Here is a 19,915-nt window from a genome sequence, read left to right as displayed (position 1 = left end):
TGTAAGGACAGTGATCACTTTAGATAAGCTATTACCAGCAGGAGAGTGGGGTGGAGGGAGAGAAAACCTTTTGTAGTGATAAACACCCATTTTTTTCATGGTCTGTGTGTATAAAAACATCTTCTGTATTTTCCACAGAATGCATCCGATGAAGTGAGCTGTAGCTCACGAAAGCTTATGCTCAAATAAATTGGTTAGTCTCTAAGGTGCCACTAGTACTCCTTTTCCTTATCCTTACAAAGGAATGCAGCGTAACTGGGTTAGCTGGGTTTTTATTGCTCCGAAGTTCCAGTGTATCCTACTGCAGCTGCATATATGGAGATATATTCTTATCTCAGTGCCAGAGGGATTTACACACCTAACGCCTATTAGCAGTACTGAAGTGAAAATACATCCCTGAGGGATTCAGGAGAAAGGTGTGTATTTGGTACTGCTCTCCCATGTCTGGATTTTTGTGCTCTATTTTTTAATCAGAATGGGTGGTTCACATTTGTTGCTTGCCTACCAACTTCAATATTGTTCTAGTTTGTAAAATAGCAAAACAAAGGTAATGATTGGTGTGAAGCATTCAAGAAAGCAAGACAAATCCCCAGAGGGAAGAAAAGGAGAGCAACTCAAACCAAAGAGATGAATAATTTGTAGATATGTTCATAAAACGATGCTCAATTCCATAGCTAAAAAGGTTCAATTTTAGTGAAAAGAAAAATAGGAACAAATCTGAGCCTTTAAAAAAATCCTTTTTTGTCTTTTATCCAGGATCTAACCTCTTGGGAAAAATAATTACAAATAAAAGATTGGTATCTCTATCCTACCCTGTTTCTTATACTGCTCTCATTACTGTAGTATCTGAGCGCCTTCCATATGCATTAAGATTAAGCAATGTAACTAGAATCCATTTCTATGTTGCTTTTTCCTCAATTCTTTCTTCCTCTTGCAGAGGGAAAACTGCATGTGGATTTTTTAAATTGGTATTTTATTATTTTAAAAAATTAACTATATTTTTATTTATGTTTTGTTGAAAAGTGAGGAGAACTGAACCGGGAAAAGCACACTGCACTAGAGAAACTAGTATATAGTGCAATTAGGACTACCACAGTCAATTGAACTGTCCTGTTTATTTCAGGAACTTCTAAGCAAGAAGTGGATTGTAATTAAAATAGACACAATAGCCTATAATATATATGTATGCCATAGCACCATGTAGCAAGCTACGGTGGTTCTGAACACTCTACAGTGTAGCGTGGGAGTTCACCTGTTATATCTTTCTTAATCATTCTACCACTATATAGTGTACCTGGTACATTGGGAAAACACATGAAGGTGCTGCCCAAAATACTAAGCATGTCATTTTGACACACCATGTCTTGGCTGAAACATCATGGCTTTGAAATAAAGCCAGCGGGTTCTCCAGCAGCACAAAAGCTCCCATAAAACGGTTAACAGAAGTGAAGAAATACAATGCATCTGTCTCTATTAAAGGATTGATACTCATCTCATCACCCAATAATGTATGTTATGATGAATTTAAGGCCTATTGTATATATTGTTCTCATGAGAGTAACGGAGTAACGTGCATAAATATATTAACATCCATGAACTATTTGTTCTATCAGTCCCATATTCTATTTGTGGATTTTTTGTAACCAAGCAAACAGGACAGGTTCACTTTCAGAAATGACATCAAGATTGATCACATCAGTCTAACAGCCACAAAATTCCAGAACTTCTCCATTCCCTTTTAATTGGCTGTCTAAACTGAAAATGAACTTCAGAGAGCCTCTCTCTCCCTCGCTGATATTGCTGCCCATTATTTAACCCGTAAATGAATTATGGATCGTTTGCATTAGCTTTTCACTGCAGGCTCACTATGACAAATTATTCTGTCATTTCATAGTTATTTAAATGCTTTACTCCCACGCAACAGCAAGACTGGAAATAAGAAATTGTGACTACAAAGCATTTACATAGGGAATCGGGGGGGAGAGGGGTCGTATTGGGGGAAAAGAAGCACCATTTTGTTAAAAGAAGTAGAGCACATTTCATCCCATACATATGAAGTGTTGATGATACTGTATGAATATTATAGGCCAAATTATCACAGAAGTCTTCTAAATTGCACCTGCAAAACTCTCATTAGCACATGAGTGAACTCATATTTGCATGTTGCATATGGCATTTTTTATTCAATGTCAATTTTTTGCCTGAAATAAAACGTTTGCATATGGAAATTTGGAAAAATTTAGAAGATCCCTTTGAAAATTCAGTTCTGTGACTTGAAGGGCACAATCTTGCTAGGTTTTGAATGCCTTCAGCTTCTAAGATCTCAGCATTCTAGGAGCCACTCAGCATCTTGCCGATCATACTCCAAATGAGAAAGAAGCAAGAAGAATAGATGAACTCCTCCAAACAGAAAGATCAGGCTCTCACACAGATGTCTACAATAGTAAAAAAAGAGAGAAGGAAAACACCAAAAACCTGTGGTGGATGAATAGGCTTATATGGCAACAAAGGGTCATGCTTTCTGCAGCTGTAAGTCAAGTTGGTTCAATGACCTACATTGATTTACACTAGCTAAAGATCTAACCCAGATTTCTTAATTGTATGTGAAGCATCAGGAACTCTTTATGCATTTTCCTTGACAGATAAGGGAAAGCAATACATCTGAACACATTAATTTTTAAAAAAAATCATATTATAGGTATTCCAAAACATCTTACCAATTTAAATAATTTTGGAAATCAACAAAACTATTAGCATTTATGAAGATGCATACTAAGCTCAATACTGCAAATTGCTGAGCACTCTTTTTCTTTTTAATTCAATGGGAGTTCAGCACACTTCGCATCTCACAAGATTAGGCCCATTATACAGATTCTATGCTAAAATACAATCTAACAAACAATAGCAAAAATGTGCTATGCATTAAGAGCATGGAGTCTTAAGATATCCACTGGAATACATTTGTATAGGTCCTCTTTTATTTATCAGTCAATCTCTTTCAGTATTAAAATTAAGTGCTAATCCAGATTTGTGGAGTAAATATTAGGTGCAGCTATTTATAAGGCATCAGTCACCATATTTTCATGTATTATTAATTCTGCAACAGATTTAACTCAGCACTGTGGAATAAATAATTCAAATTTCTTCTAAATTTACTTTGCATTAAACAGATTACTCTGTTCTTTGAAAGTGGTATTAATATTTTTAATTGTCATTTATTATGCTTTGTGTGGGACATCTTAATTTGCTTAAACTTTATCTTTTCTGTCTGTAAACCAGTTATTTTATTTATTACTGCCAATTTTCATCTCATTAAAAACAGTCAATGTAACTTCAGCCTCTAGCTTTAAGCCTTCATTCTCTTGTTGTAATCAAATACACTCTAATGTAATCGACAGTGTATGCTCTTCAAAACACAGATCTAAAAGATAAAGAAAAAAATCTTATCTGGGGTTGCCCAACCAATATGACACAATATATTATACTTAAATAATTGTAGAATTATATCAAAGTATTATTTATGTTGTATGCAGTACTAGCTATGTCACCCTACATATATTTTTTCTTTTCCTTTTTCAAAAAATTATTTAAATATCCTAAGAAGGTCTTTGGATGGATGGATGGATGGATGGATGGATGGATGGATGGATAAATAAATGTCAGGTATTCATAGTTTGTCACTGTTTTCAAAATGGTAACAGCCACTCAATGAGTTAGTGCTGTTACTCTGTTCTGAGATTATATTGGGAGAATGTGTCATGGTACCATTATTGCAGAAAATCCACCATACTCCTAGTATAGTGGAGAGAAATTGTGTGGAGATCCCATCACAATGGTTTTATGATAGGAAACCCATATAATCCTGCTATGTTGGAAACCCTTTTCTTATCTATCAAGATGCTCTATGCTTATGAAAGGAAATGTTATTATGAATGATGGAATCTAAACAGGTTCTAAGGACAGGAACCAAGGAAAGTGTGAATGACAGTCTGAAGCTTATTCACTCTAAATTCAAACTGTACAAGTTCCTTTCACTATGTTTTCTTCAGCGTGTGGATTCTTCCTTGCTCCTCCTCTCCTCACAGTCTCATAGCTCTCTGTGACCAGCCTGTCAATTTTCCCAGTTCCATCTCAGTCTCTTTTCCCTTCCACAATCTCCCTCCACTTCAAATGAGTCGCAGCAATTTTCCCCTCTCATTTAAACTGCTCTCAGTCTATTACGGTCGGTCGTCACTTCTACCTCCCGCCCCCATATCTAGATATGGAGTCCCATGGTATCATTCGTATTCTCCATTATAACAGGCTTCCAATCCCTGCTATCTTTCAGTTGCAAGTCCCAGAACCTGCGGTTGCCTTTCTGTTACACAAAGGTGACTCTAAAAAAGTGTTTTCCTGTTTGAAATTACTTCATTTAGACATTTAAGCTAATTAGATTTTTTTTAAAGTTTTTTAAAAGGTCAAAATCAAAATGAACCATTTCAAAATTATCAAAGCAAAATGTTTTAGTGCCTAAATTGAAAACAATTGTTTTTTAGGTTCATGAAAATTTTTAAGATTTTGACTTTTCATCACAATTTGGGATATGAAAAAATGTTGAACTCTTGAAACTATTCAGTATGAGGCAACCATTTCCCACTCAGATCCAACCAGTCTTACCAAACTCTTTACTAACAATACAGTGACATTTCACTGTAGTAAATATATCATTTGCATATCTCCAATGTCACTATTCTTTTATATAAGAGAAATGCATTTTAATAGAAATATCCTTTCTGATATGCCAAATATTGCCTCCTTTTTAATGCTAGGATTATTTCCTCTGTAAACAGTCATTGAGGGAAAGGTTACAAAGTCTTTTTATAACAAAATTGGAATTAAGTGTTGCCACCTGATTCTTCCCTTACCCTCCCAGATCACATGACCCCCCTGTAATCATAAATTTGAATTGCCATGGACTTTTAGATAATCATCATGTGCCCATCAGATCCAAGAATAACCCACTATCTGTCCAATCATTTCTGAAACCAATATACTCATATATCATTAGATCTTTTCATTATATGATATTTTAGAAGTCCTAAGTTTTGTTATCTAAAACTTTGTCATCTAAAATGTTAGGTGACAATCTGATGTCATTGCAACCATTATTTATGTAAGGTTTAGAGACAATCCATTCTGTCATGTAATGTTCTAGTCATACAATTTTTACGATATGAAGTTTTATCACCTAGATAACAGATCTTTAGATAACAGATCTCATGACAAACATCATGATCTAAAGAGAACTGCTTATGACTAATGATATTAATTAACAAAAATATTCCTGTTAGTAAGCTTTGCAAGTAGGCTATATTTTAGATTTTGGAATTATCTGTAAGTGGGTTAAGTATCCAAATCACATTTTTTAAAGAATTTATTTTCTAGAGAGGTCTGGAAAATGGTAAGATTCACTATAAAATTCAAAAAGGGATTGTTTTTAAATGAGTATAACTAAGGATACAATTTGGTCATGGAGGGTACAGATTCCGTGACTTTAACAGACCTCTGTAACTTCTGCTTCAGTTTCAGCCCCGGCCGGTGGGGCTCCAGCTGCCAGCCCACACCGCAGGGCTCCGGCTTCCGTGATTTAACGTTCATTACCCAAGTCCTGTGAATTTTAATACCCCCCCACCCCAGTGCCAAAATCTTAACCTTAATTATAACTCATACTTGTAACCAGCAGATTTACTTGCAAATTCTCAGATGGTTCTAAACTCTAGGAATAAATGCTTTAAGCTTGGATAGGACACCTTATATTAGCCATACATAGGGTGACCAGATGTTCCAATTTTATAGGGACAGTCACGATATTTGGGGCTTTGTCTTATATAGGCACCTAATACGCCCCCCCCCCATCCTAATTTTTCACCTTGCTGTCTGGTCACCCTAGCCATACAAAACTAAGAGGTTTAATCCCTGCTTTAAATAGAAATGCCAGTGCAACTTTAACTATAGAGCTGTGAGTGCGCACCCATAATTTACTATTTTTTTGAGAACTGGGGTTTGTCCATTTATTTAAGACAGAAGGTGAAAAAACTCCCAGAGGGATCAATCCTAGAGAACATTTCCAAACATATAAAGCTCTAATGAGATGATTATAATGTGTCTATTGCACAGCGTATAGAGTTCTTAAGACTCATTCAAAATACATTAAACTATTATTTAAAATACATTAAAGTACATTGTCCTGATGTATGCATCATCAAATGCCACATAGTGAAGAGGGTTAAAAATAAAAAGAATGACATCAATGAATACTTCCTTGGCCCAAGTGCTGATTCTAATGTGACAAAGAAATAAAGTATAAAGGTCAGAGCTGCCAGAATACAGAACAAACATCCTAATGTATTTCATTCTGTTGCTTCCCATTTTTACCCTGCATTGCTGGAGAAAGATAAGCTTTCCCCAGGAGAAACAGAAAGGAAAGTATGGACAGAGAAGTGTGTTAGTATCAAGTAGGAGACAGAAGTCTTTCCTTTAAAATGCAAAACACATGTATGCATGGCATGCGACACACAACCTACCTCTTCATTACCCTACACACTCACAGCCACAGCAAAACACAAGGCATGCAGACAAAGTAAAGGAAACATAAAAAGACACCAAGACTATATAAAATGCTGGCATGAAGACATCATCACAGCGAGACATCAACAGATAAAATCAAAGCTCTGGAATCTCCCACACTGTCAAGTGCACACAGCTGCCCTCAACAGTGTGTCTTTTAGCAGAGAGAATGTAGAATATTAAAGCAAGAAGAAGCTGTTGAGTCTGTGCAAATCAGAATGTGCATACTTTGTGATACTTTGCAGGTTCCATCTTTGTCTCTGATAGCTTTGAGCTAATCTACCACCTGATGAGGGGTGATAAACAGAGACAATGGGTGGTCTCCTAAAATTAGATCTTTTGATACAAACAGTATGTGGTCCTGTTCCTCTAGTTTGGTTTAGAACTATGCTTTGATCTGGCTTGCAGAACTGTACTTTGAGTCCACAAAATATGAGATATAACTCTCAAAGAGATCATAAGTTTCTTTTTACATCTATTTTGGGCCAACTTTTCTAAAACAGATGCCTGAATTTTTAACACAAAATGTCCAGGGGTCTGTACCTTTAATGCAAAACTATAATTGCATGCACAAAACGGGCCACCTACGCACAACTTCCCAACTTGTGCATGTACATGAATATCTTGTGTACGGTGCACAATTAGCTGTTTGTGCCTTCATTTGCATATTGTACGCATGTATTTTAGCCACTACTTTTGGAGAATTTGGCCTTTGGTGACTTAGTGCTCGCTTCATGAAAGGCAGCATTTTCTCATATAAGGTGTAGTAAAAAAACAGATTTCAGAGTAGCAGCCATGTTCGTCTGTATTCGCAAAAAGAAAAGGAGTACTTGTGGCACCTTAGAGACTAACAGAGATGATTGTATTTCTCTTCCCTGCACAATCAGAAATCAAATGCTAATCATACAATCATATGATTGATTCAATTAAGGGATCATCTCTACAGCCTTTGTAGCATATGAAGCAATAGAAAGCTGATTTAGTTAATTAATAGCCAAACTGAAGCAGAAGGGTTGAGTCAATCTCAAGAGCTGTTTACTGTGTGTACTACATGCTAAAAAGCAAGAGAGATGATTAGGACTATACAGGTTTTGAAATGTACTGTCACGGCCACTTTCTCAGACTTTCCAGTGCTATCACACTATTGATGAGATAGACCCAAATCAAATACCAGTATCCAAACACCCTCTAAACTTTCAGGTTTCAGAGGAACAGCCGTGTTAGTCTGTATTCGCAAAAAGAAAAGGAGTACTTGTGGCACCTTAGAGACTAACCAATTTATTTGAGCATGAGCTTTCGTGAGCTACAGCTCACTTCATCAGATGTTTACCGTGGAAACTGCAGCAGACTTTATATACACACAGAAATCATGAAACAATACCTCCTCCCACCCCACTGTCCTGCTGGTAATAGCTTATCTAAAGTGATCAACAGGTGGGCCATTTCCAGCACAAATCCAGGTTTTCTCACCCTCCACCCCCCCACACAAATTCACTCTCCTGCTGGTGCTAGCCCATCCAAAGTGACAACTCTTTACATAATCAAGTCGGGCTATTTCCTGCATAGATCAAGGTTTTCTCACATCCCCCCCACCCCCATACACACACAAACTCACTCTCCTGCTGGTAATAGCTCATCTAAACTGACCATTCTCCAGGTTTAAATCCAAGTTAAACCAGAACATCTGGGGGGGGGGGGGGGGTAGGAAAAAACAAGAGGAAACAGGCTACCTTGCATAATGACTGGGAGTGGCTAAGTCATTATGCAAGGTAGCCTGTTTCCTCTTGTTTTTTCCTACCCCCCCCCCCAGATGTTCTGGTTTAACTTGGATTTAAACCTGGAGAATGGTCAGTTTAGATGAGCTATTACCAGCAGGAGAGTGAGTTTGTGTGTGTATGGGGGTGGGGGGGATGTGAGAAAACCTTGATCTATGCAGGAAATAGCCCGACTTGATTATGTAAAGAGTTGTCACTTTGGATGGGCTAGCACCAGCAGGAGAGTGAATTTGTGTGGGGGGGTGGAGGGTGAGAAAACCTGGATTTGTGCTGGAAATGGCCCACCTGTTGATCACTTTAGATAAGCTATTACCAGCAGGACAGTGGGGTGGGAGGAGGTATTGTTTCATGATTTCTGTGTGTATATAAAGTCTGCTGCAGTTTCCACGGTAAACATCTGATGAAGTGAGCTGTAGCTCACGAAAGCTCATGCTCAAATAAATTGGTTAGTCTCTAAGGTGCCACAAGTACTCCTTTTCTTTTTTCTAAACTTTCAGATGGTGTTGGAAATACAACCCTGGAACTGAATGCCAATATCCCCTATCTCTGCAACAGGTCAAACCAAAACCTCAAATTCAAACACTCTAACTGCTGTCATTTCAAAACCTAGAGCCATGTATGAACATTGCAGTTTGAACCAGTTTTTAATTGTGGGCATGGCTAAGATTAATAACTAAGTGGATCAAGGCTTAAAAATGAACAGCTCTTTAAGAACAGGTCAATTGTCTCAAGGAGCAACTTGTGTGAGAAAGGAGTGATCAGTTAGCACAAGGAGGCACATCTTCAGAGGTCATTCCAAAAATGCAACTTAAAAAAAAAATCCCATCATACACACATAAGCTGGTTCGTATGTATTTTAGATCTCATATAGGTAACTCCAATCAACGAAGGGGCAGAGGTAAGCCATGTGAGTCGATCAGGAAAGAAATTGTGATTTAGAGTCACATTTACCTCTGTGATTCCTCCATACTCTGTTGGGAAGCAACCTGTTGCTGGTACAGACCAACAATAAATTATTTGCTTCTCCAATGCTGACTCACCTTTGCTGGCTAGCATTTTGGGAGCTGAGCCAATACTTCAAACCATTCCTCACCCTTTCCCACCTACCCGTTGCCCACCTGCACAGAAAGAGAAGTGTAGTGGTCCCACAGCATCTGTTTTCTCCTTCCCCTGGGGTGACACACAATGTGGGTAGACTGCAAAATGGAATAAGGGGTCGTCTTGTGCCCCCAGTCCCTTTTATGGCATCATAACTAAGGGCTGCGTACAATCCTAGCCCTAGGGTGAATAATTTTCTATAAACACAGAAGTGTTGTTATAACTATGTCAGTCTCAGGATATTAGAGAGACAAGGCGGATTCGATAATATCTTTTATATAACCAACTTCTGTTGGTGAGAGAGACAAGCTTTTGAGCTTACACAGAGCTCTTCTTCAGGTCTGGTAAATGTCCTGAGTGTAAAGCTAAATACAAGGTGGAACAGATTATTTAGCATTATTTACCATAAGTAGTTAACACATATTTCAAGGGACCATTCAAGGTGAAGTGGCCTGTTAACAGCCCTCCAATCAGAGGGGGAAAGGCAGCTGAGGGCAGGGGTTGTTAATGAGTTATAAATTGTTGTAATAATCCATAAATCCAGTGTCTCTGTTCAATTCTCTGTGATTTTTAGTGTACACCTCTATGAATTTAAGCTCCCAGGCTCTTCTTTTGAAAGTGTTGTGCAGGTTTCCTTTGAGGATGAGGACTGACAGGTCAGATATAAAGTGACTGCTTTGTGAAAAGTGTTTACCCACGTCTTTTATCATTTTCCTATGTGAACTCATTCATGAGGGTAGTGATTGTCTAGTTTCACCCACATAATTGCTATTGGGGCATTTAGTACACTGGATGAGGTACACCACACTTTGTGATAGGCATGTGTAGGACCTCTGGATCTTGAAAGGGGTGTTGTGGGGGTGCTGATCATTGTAGCAGTGGAGATATGTCTGCAGGTTTTACATCTGTTGTTTTGGCAGGGTCTGGTGCACTGAGTTGGTGTGTCGTGGTCTGTGGGGAGCTTGCTTCTGATAAGCTTGGAGAGTTATTTGAAGGCTTGAACCCACTCACCAACAGAAACTGGTCCAATAAAAATATGACCTCATCTATCTTGTCTCCCTATAAACATAGAAGATTCTACATGTGCAAATAGCTGCGTGGAATAGTTTTATGGAATTGCGTTTGAAAAATTGACCCACAGTATCAAAAATGGCTTTAGTGTTATTTGTGAGGGGAGAATGCTCAATGTTTTGGGATCGTGTTCAGCTGAGCATTTTCTCTCCTGTGATATGCAGTAGCTGCACTCACTTTCAGAAGGGAAGACAGGAAAGAGACAGTCTCTGAAGCTGAGTTTTCCCGTCTATGAACATTGACATTCCAAGCCTCCAGCTAAAAAAAAACCAAGAAGTGATAACACAATATTCAGGGATAGAAACACTCACCCTGGTTTTGGCATCGATCTGCCCTCCACGATCCAACAAAAGCTTCACCATGTTTGTGTTTCCCCTTTTGGAAGCCACATGCAGTGGGGTGATTCCATTCTACACCATGAAAAGAACAAACAAAGAGCATGATGGACTTGAAAGTGTATAATGGTGATGCCTTTGCGTTTGGATCACAAAAAGAGGAACATCAATACAGTATAGAAGATAAACAAGCATGTTTTTGAGCATCAGAGCTAGGTGCACTTGTCATTTGAGATACAGAACTTCTGGTGTTTTGGTTTTCTTATAGACATGTATCTTGATTTACTCTTAAGTAACAAAGAAGCACATTCGCCAAAACACCAAACATCACGATCACATAGTAAGACAAAACATATATCAGAGCCCAAGTTAGTCAATATTCACAGCAAACTTATGTATTTAAATCACTGCAACATACACACAACATACACAGCATGGTGGTTCGGACACAAAAGAAGCTCATTAGCATAACAGAAGTCAGTGTCAAAAACCAGGCCCTAATTAGGCTGGAAGATGGTGTTTAAAATTTCATTTTCAGCAAGGATGCCCTTGTCAGCACATCAGGTGGAAAACTCTCAGGGAAAATCAGTATACATTAGTGAGGATAATAGTGTCAGCATGAACATGAAATCCTCTGAAAGGCAGTTCCTCATAAAGCAATTCAGCAAGGCTCTGGCAATGAAAAAATGAAACAAAAAAATTCCTAATCCAGTGGAGATAGCTATAGCAATGCACACAATCAGTTGTTAAGTGACAAAAAATAGTAAATGGACTGTATTAGCTAGCCCTGTGGTTGCGGTTTTTCATGCAAAGATGGCTTTCAGGTAATCAGAACCCCTATTCTGTTTTATATATTCACAACATATGTTAATATATTGATATTTTCACATATAATAATATTCTGGAAAGATAAATAAACTTATTTGGGTAAATCTTAAAAACTAAGGAGAAAGAGCAAAGCCAAATAATAATAATACTTGTTTTTATAGTATGCCTGACTGTGGCAAGGACTCTTAAATGACTTGGCACATGAGAGTGTTTGCATTCTGGACATCTTCAAAGGGGCCTGTTACTTTCTAATTGGGAATAATTATTTGCTTCTAAGCTCACAAGGAATGTTCTGAGTTGCCTTGAAGCATGCTTTAGAGATTTGTGCAAAAAGATATCTTTGGGCAAATGCTGAAATTTCCTCAGGACTTTGCTTTCCACTCTGCTTTTGATTAGGAATTTTAAGCAAAGATACACTCCCACATCCACTGGCTATCCCATCTAAGAAGAAAAAAGGATTCATCCATACCCTGGCTGTGAAGTCCACCGCAGCTCCTCGGTTGAGCAGAAGTGTCGCCACGTTGACATTTCCGTAGTGTGCAGCTATGTGCAAAGGCGTGAAGCCACTCTACAAAAGGAAACAGTCCTAGTTAAGGAATCAATTTCTTCAATGCTATATGATCAGTCTCCTCAGAGAGCTTCTGATTTTAACAGCTTTTGGCAAACAAATGTCTTACGTTACTCTAACCTCGCACACCTACAATATAGCATAGGGTCTTGAACAGAGAATGAATGCAGTTTTTCCCTACTGTGGATTACAAAAAGCTCTTTTTTCCCATTCAGTTCTTGGTCATTTGTGTTATTTGCTATTCCTCATGAATCTATGTCACTAACGTGAAAGAGCTGGCCAGACACTGTCAGAGAAAACATTCAAACAAACGGTGTTCTCCTCCTTTCCACAACACTGAAACAGGGCGTTCAACCTATCATGTTTTGTTGTTGGGCTCTTACTTGCTGATCTTTTCTAAGAATGGCAAATTTCAGCATGAGAATTCCATTTTTTTTTTTTTGGTTTGGGAAAGCAACAAATGTTCATATTGTATTGCAAGTATCTTCAAGGTTCATCAAAATACTTTAGTTATTAGACAGAGTTTAATGACCACAACATTCTATATTTATATTAAACCCTGTATCCTGATGGATCCCAAAGCACTTCCCAAACCGTATACTGACCGAAAAACAAAAACAAAAAAACCCCACTAAAATGTAGTCACAATGCTGTGGCCTAGAGTGTGACACCTGCTTCTGCCACAGGGTACAGAAAGCTGCACAACAGTGTAAGACAAGGTAATTTATTTGAAATACTGATAATGAACAAACTTCTAGCCTTATAAAAAGTTCCATGGAATCTTTAATGTTCACGAGAAGCCGATCAAATCTTAGTGTTTTAAGCTCTCCTCTGAAAGGCCTTAATGTTGCATATATTATGTCCTTACAACACTGCATCAATTATGGAAGGAACAGTGAAATATTTTCTGTTTCTGAACATACTGTATTCTAAACCTGATTCCATTATTTTTGCATTGGGATCAGCACAGTAAACTGTTCATCCATTAGCAAATCATACTCAGATGTTACATATTGGAAACAACTTTTTTCCCAAAAGACTGTTCCCCAAAGCACTCAGCCTGTTATTTTAATCTCATTCCATTTACGTCAATGTCAGCCCCAAGATGAAAAAGGTCTAAGTAGAATCAAACACTCATTAAATTTGTGGCCTTGTTGCTAGACTTAGGCTACCAAGAAAATACCTAACAACGGCAGACATTCTTGCACACATATGCATCCAAAATCCATCTGCTCCACCTTGTAAAATCCCCAACTGACTAAACAAAGGCATTTGATAACACTACTTAATGATTTGATTCTTGGAAACAATCTCTTCCCTCAAGGATGGTGATACTTTTAGGGTTGATATCTGAGTTATAGCCAGTTGCATGCCCTACAGTACTGTTTTCAGGGTTGGTACTTCCAGAATTAACATGAAAAACATGATGGGGCCCCACCATGGGTACGTTTTGATTATGCAAGAATATACCCACACACTGCCCTGCATGGATTTCTGAACATTCTGTTAAAACAAACTGTCCCATTCTACTGGTTACTCCAAATAAAAATATGATTTGAACAAATATTCATCTTGGAGGATGCTATTTTATGTATTAAATGTTTGGCTTTGATAAGCTGAAAATGCATACATGTGACAGATTAATTATCTATTGTATTTTACTTTTTGGTGCATGAGGAATTTATCCCCTTAATGGGTTTAGATTTTTTAAACAGATTCAAAACACTTTGGGCCAAGTTACACCTATGCAATCTCACTACAGCTAATGGGGTGGCATGGATATAACTGAAGACAGAATCTTTATGGTCTTATCATTTGACTTTTGCCAGGATTTTGGATTAGCCTGTCACCCTAATAGTTTTCATTTAGTTTTGACTAATGAGTGCTTTTGCATAATTAATTTTACTGAGTTCAAAAATATATCCATCCACCTACCCCCATCTCTAGTCCTTAACTCTTTTTGACCACATGGGAAGTCTCTAGTTTACTTCAGTACAATGACACTCACAAGCTGGAGGAAATTACAAGACAAAGGGAGAACAAAAAAAGGGTTGCAGCTTTACTGTCACTGGCAGGTATTTAAAAAAGTTCCTTAAGTTTCACTTCTACTGCTAAATAATACAGAAAGTAAATACAGTAGCATAAGGAAGAGCAGTAACCACTAATTAGCAGAAAAAGTTAATTAAAAAAAATGTTGCTCTCGGTACCTCAGTTGTTCTATTCACCATCATCTGATGCAGCGTGGTTTGGAAAAAAGAGGAAAAATATTACAGATCACCCAAGAAAAGGAAAACTACGTTGCTTGTTGAAATGAGTTATGTTGCTATTATGGGAAAAGCCACTCAAGCATACATTAAACATTAAATACAACCCATGCACGCATGGGCCACACCAGTATCCTATTTAATTGAGAGAACTCAGTAACTCTGCTTCCATTCTTGTTTCTTTGTGATCATAAATAATGAAAGAGAACAGATTTTAAAAGGGTTTACAAGATGTGTCAAAAAGTACACAGCCCGTATTTATTGTGTCCTGCAGCTATACACTGCAAAAGCAGATGTTTTATTGGTGATACTGGTTTTAGTAACTTATCATACACCACAGAAGTTACTTTCAATTATTATTTTTAAATTATGGAATTAATGTCCATTTCCCAGAGGCACCCAGTCACATGACTACCCCAGGCCTCCAAAACAAAGCCTTTTTACCTTGGACTGAACATCAGCATTGTGGTCATTTTGGAGCAGGAGTGCTGCTGATTTTGTATCATCTTTCCTGGCAGCGATGTGCAAAGCTGGCAGTCTCACTTTCCCCTTGGTGTCATTCTCCAAGAGGATGGCCACTGCCTGATTGTGTCCCTGCTGTAGTGCAACAGCTAGTGGGGTGAAACCATCCTGATAAAGTGGAAAACAAAATACACTTCATAAGGAGAAGGGCACATATCATCAATCCCATAAGTACTGTACACACATAAGCATATGTTAAATGTATATAGCAGTCAACTTCAGCCTGTGGGTTGTGACCACCAACCTAATGGCCAGCAATTGTCAATGGCACAGGAGTCACAAACTTTATCTCAGACATGTCTTCAAATATCTGTGACATGCACTTACTTAGTCACTTCAAACTGGTCCTTTTCCAATGTCAAGTACATTTCATATAGGTCATTGCACTGACTCCTATGGTATCTCCTTTAATGCTTACCATATTTAAAAGCATTGTGCATCATATGATTCTGGAGATATACTTGCAAGAACTGGTAACAAATGGTCAGTTGTTGGTATTGGCATGAATAAGATGGAGAGCCCCTGTTGGGGTGCATCTCACAATATACCATTTTTAGAGAGAGTGTCTCAAATTTTTTCATCTCCAGATACATTTACTATTGTTCCTTCTAATTCTCCCAAGTTACTTGCTGCCTGTGTGATTCTGTCAGGTAGCTGGGTGTCATTTATTGACTCTGATCCTAGGTAGCAAAGCATCACAATAGCTGTTCTTTCTGGAAACAAAATTTCAGAAATAAATCTTTTTTTTCTTTCAAGTACATTTCTAGTTTTACTTTACATTCAGTTAAAGATGGAAATGTTCAGGCACTAAAAGGTGTCCTGTTCTGCTAATGCTGAAATGTAATCAAGTCTGACTATTACAAATATTGGTGCTGCAGGCATTCCTTCAAGTGGAAATAATTTAACTTCATTACATAAGCAAGCAGAGAGAGGGGAAGGGGTATCCAGCAAGTGTGGAACTTTATGTTTTTTTTTCTAACCTGGTCATATATAATTTTCAAAAGCGTCCAGCCTTGGCCAAACTTTGCTCCCATTGACGTCAGTGGTGAAATGTCATTGTCCTCAATGAGGAAACTTCCATTAACATCAATGGGTACAGACTTAGGCTAATGCTGAGTAATTTTGAAAATCCCACTCTTAGGAAGGCACTAACGGACAAAAGAGACCGTGATTTGGGTCATGGATGGATGGATGAGGGGATAGGAAGGAAGATAGACAAGGATTAACTGAAAACAAAAGCACTGGGAAAGGCATGGAGAACAGGACGTTACCATGCCCAGGCGAGAAGGTTCAACTAGAGAGTTATTTCTGATAGTGTGGAAAACAAACTACGCTTCATAAGGAGTGAGGGAGGGAAGCAGACTGATAGATTTGAGAGAAACAGAGTAATGGGGTCAGGAAAGTGAAGAATTTGGTTGGGTTGGGAGCAGGGAAAGAGAAAGATGGAATAGTGAGAAAGGGGAACATCAGAGACGGTAAAGACCTGAACCTGTTCAGATATTGGAGGTGTTGCCCAGACTCACCAAACCAAGCTTGCACCTCACTAAACTAATACCTTTCAATCCCTTTTGTGTAAAATTATGAGTAGACTTTGCAATAGCTACACTATTATAGCAGCTTACTCTCAAGAGACTACATTCTGTACTGGTAAGTAAAATGGGAGACCAGCTGAAGAAACAGCTGAACCAGAAAGATAAGTCTAATACTGGGGCTACATCTGGTAGTGAGATGGCTTAGCGCAGGAACCTTTCCCCTCTGGAAACTTGAGAGCAAATCCTGGATTGGGGGACACATCTGAAACTGAGTTTGGTGGTCACATCCTTGTTCCTAAATATCACAAAAACACTGCATATTTCATGTATACATATTGCTGTATCTACTCAAGTGAGCCTCTGGACTGGAAGAACAGAAATTTCAGAATAGTGTTTTTTTTTTATTTTAACCCGAGTTTAACATCAAATAGATAGAAAGCGAACAACTACTGAAAAAAAAAAAGAGAAAAATTAATGTCTAAATGAAGGGTTGAAAACTGACAAGAACTAGAAATTCCTGAAAGTTTGGATGAAGGGGTGATCATCCTTAATTATAAAATGAGCATGTGTCCAGTTCTATCATATAAAGCCAGACACCTGATTTTTTAAAAAACTGAAGTTTCATGCAGGTCATCACAGAAAGAGATTTGTTTGTATTTTTCTATAGTAGCGAAGTACTAATCCCATCTCTTATTTAACTGTTCAAAACCCATGTGGACAAAAAATACAGTCAATCACAAATATATTTTCTTATCCATCAACCAGAGCCAACCCTCTGATAGAGCTCCTTCGGTACAGTCGAATCCCCAAGTGACATAGAGCCAACTTAGGGGATGCGTTGGAGGGATGGAGGGCTCTGACTAAGACGTCGCTCTGCTCTGGCAGTTTCCAGCTAAAATAAAGCCCTTTAGGGGCTGTTACCATAAATTGGAGCAATTCGGAGGTTGGTCTAAATAAAGCCCAGGGCCAAACCAGCCTTAGGTCACCATTAGGATTGGGGAAGAGCAAGGTGATATAACAGCTACCTCACTCCTCCTTCGGGTCCTGATCTGAGGAGAGTTTGACTGGTCCTGTGGACTGGATCCCGTATCTTTAAAAATACTTATTTGTGAGTTGTGTGTCTCCCTCCCTGAAACATTTAAAGCTATAGGGACAAATTTTGTCCTGGGTTGACTACACGCAATGTTACTGAATCATTAGGCTTTTAAGTAATTGAAGGCAATGGGCAACATGGTTATAACCAACAACAGAATTTGGCACTTTAAATATGTATACACCTCACTTGCTGATCTAGATCTGGATGGCATCGTGTCAAAGTTAGTATCCAGGATTACAGTGTTTAATTAAACCTCATTGTGGCCTGGATTCAAATTTGAATCCTGAACCTGAAACAAAACTATGGCAATCCACCCTTCTGCCTCTGCCTCTTCCCTAGCACTTCCCCTCTGTGTTGCTTCTTCTTACAACATCCTCCCAGTCTTGGGGTTCTCATTCTGTCTCAGAAGAGAGCATTACTAAGCACCACAGTGCTCTACTTAATACCAGTTGCTGATTGCTTCCAAGTGCTATTTCAATGGGACTAACAGGACAGACTACCATCTCTCTTCCCTCCTCCCCCGCCCCCCCCCCCCGCATTAATTGCGCTATTAGACAATAATAGAATACCATTTATTTAAATAGTTTTGGATGTTTTCTACATTTTCAAATATATTGATTTCAATTACAACACGGAATACAAAGTGTACAGTGCTCACTTTATACTTATTTTTTATTACAAATATTTGCAATGACAAAAACAAAAAAAATAGTATTTTTCAATTCACCTAGTACAAATACTGTAGTGCAATCTCTTTATCATGAAAGTTGAACTTACAAATGTAGAATTATGTACCAAAAAAACCTGCATCCAAAAATAAAACAATATAAAACTTTAAAGCCTACAAGTCCACTCAGTCCTACTTCAGCCAATCGCTCAGATAAACAAGTTTGGTTACAATTTTCAGGAGATACTGCTGCCTGCTTTCTTGTTTACAATGGCACCTGAAAGTGAGAACAGGCGTTCACATGGCACTGTTGTAGTTGGCATCGCAAGTTATTTATGTGCCAGATGCGCTAAAGATTCATATGTCCCTTCATGCTTCAACCACCATTCCAGAGGACATGCATCTATGGTGATGATGGGTTCTGCTCAATAACGATCCAAAGCAGAGCGGACAGATGCATGTTTATTTTCATCGTCTGAGTCAGATGCCATCAGCAGAAGGTTGATTTTCTTTTTTGGTGGTGCAGTTTCTGTAGTTTCCACATCTGAGTGTTGCTCTTTTAAGACTTCTGCAAGCATGCGCCACACCTCATCCCTCTCAGATTCTTGACGGCACTTCAGATTCTTAAACCTGTAGCTATCTTTAGAAATTTCACACTGGTAACTTCTTTGTGTTTTGTCAAATCTGCAGTGAAAGTGTTCTTAAAATGAACAACATGTGTTGGGTCATCATCTGAGACTGCTATAACATGAAATATATGGCAGAATGCAGGTAAAACAGAGCAGGAGACATACAATTCTCCCCCAAGGAGTTCAGTCACAAATTTAATTCATGCATTATTTTTTTAATGAGCATCATCAATATGGAAGCATGTCCTCTGGAATGGTGGCTGAAGCATAAAGGGGCATACGAAATGTTTAGCATATCTGGCACGTAAATACCTTGCTACGGTGGCTACAAAAGTGCCATGCGAATGCCTGTTCTCACTTTCAGGTGACATTGTAAATACGAAGCAGGCAGCACTATCTTCTGTAAATGAAGCAGGCAGCACTATCTTCTGTAAATGTAAACAAACTTGTTTGTCTTAGCTGAACAAGAAGTAGGACTGAGTGGACTTGTAGGCTCTAAAGTTTTACATTGTTTTGTTTTTGAGTGCAGTTATGTAATAAAATACATCTACATTTGTAAATCTACATTTCTCACAATAAAGAGATTACACTATGGTACTTGTATGAGGTGAACTGAAAAATACTATTTTATCATTTTAAAAGTGCTAATATTAATAAAAAATAATTATATAAAGTGAGCACTGTACACTTTGTATTCTATGTTGTAATAGAAATCAATATATTTGAAAGTGTAGAAAAACATCCAAAAATATTTTATAAAATTCAATTGGTATTCTATTGTTTAACAGTGCAATTCATCGCAATTAATTTTTTAAATATGATTACTTTTTTTTAGTTAATCGGGTGAGTTAACTGTGATTAATCGACAGCCCTAGTTTTTTTCCATTGGTGGTCACCAGCCAGAATCAACACACATGAGGGAGC

At 38.1% G+C, this 19,915-nt stretch overlaps 1 protein-coding gene across 28 annotated transcripts in view; it reads right to left on the bottom strand.

Annotated features, from left to right (window-relative positions):
• Window positions 1-19,915, bottom strand: part of ANK2 (ankyrin 2) — a 572,992-nt gene that overhangs the window by 144,056 nt on the left and 409,021 nt on the right. For 23 of the 28 annotated variants that reach the window (XR_012158530.1, XM_073340925.1, XM_073340929.1 and 20 more), the window contains 4 exons: window positions 14,990-15,175; window positions 14,489-14,512; window positions 12,183-12,281; window positions 10,862-10,960 (listed from right to left, as the gene is read on the bottom strand). Coding sequence is in view for 27 of the 28 variants with exons in the window: in XM_073340925.1 (XP_073197026.1) it covers window positions 10,862-10,960; window positions 12,183-12,281; window positions 14,489-14,512; window positions 14,990-15,175 (408 nt within the window). In the remaining variant the exon portion in view is untranslated. The remainder of the gene's footprint in view (window positions 1-10,861; window positions 10,961-12,182; window positions 12,282-14,488; window positions 14,513-14,989; window positions 15,176-19,915) is intronic. The other 5 variants (XM_073340919.1, XM_073340934.1, XM_073340942.1 and 2 more) reach the window with 1 other exon arrangement.

Source organism: Lepidochelys kempii, chromosome 4 (genome assembly GCF_965140265.1).
Source record: "Lepidochelys kempii isolate rLepKem1 chromosome 4, rLepKem1.hap2, whole genome shotgun sequence".
Classification (NCBI taxonomy): domain Eukaryota; kingdom Metazoa; phylum Chordata; order Testudines; family Cheloniidae; genus Lepidochelys; species Lepidochelys kempii.
Note: the sequence above shows the minus strand (reverse complement) of the source record. Positions and strands in the feature narration are given on the sequence as shown.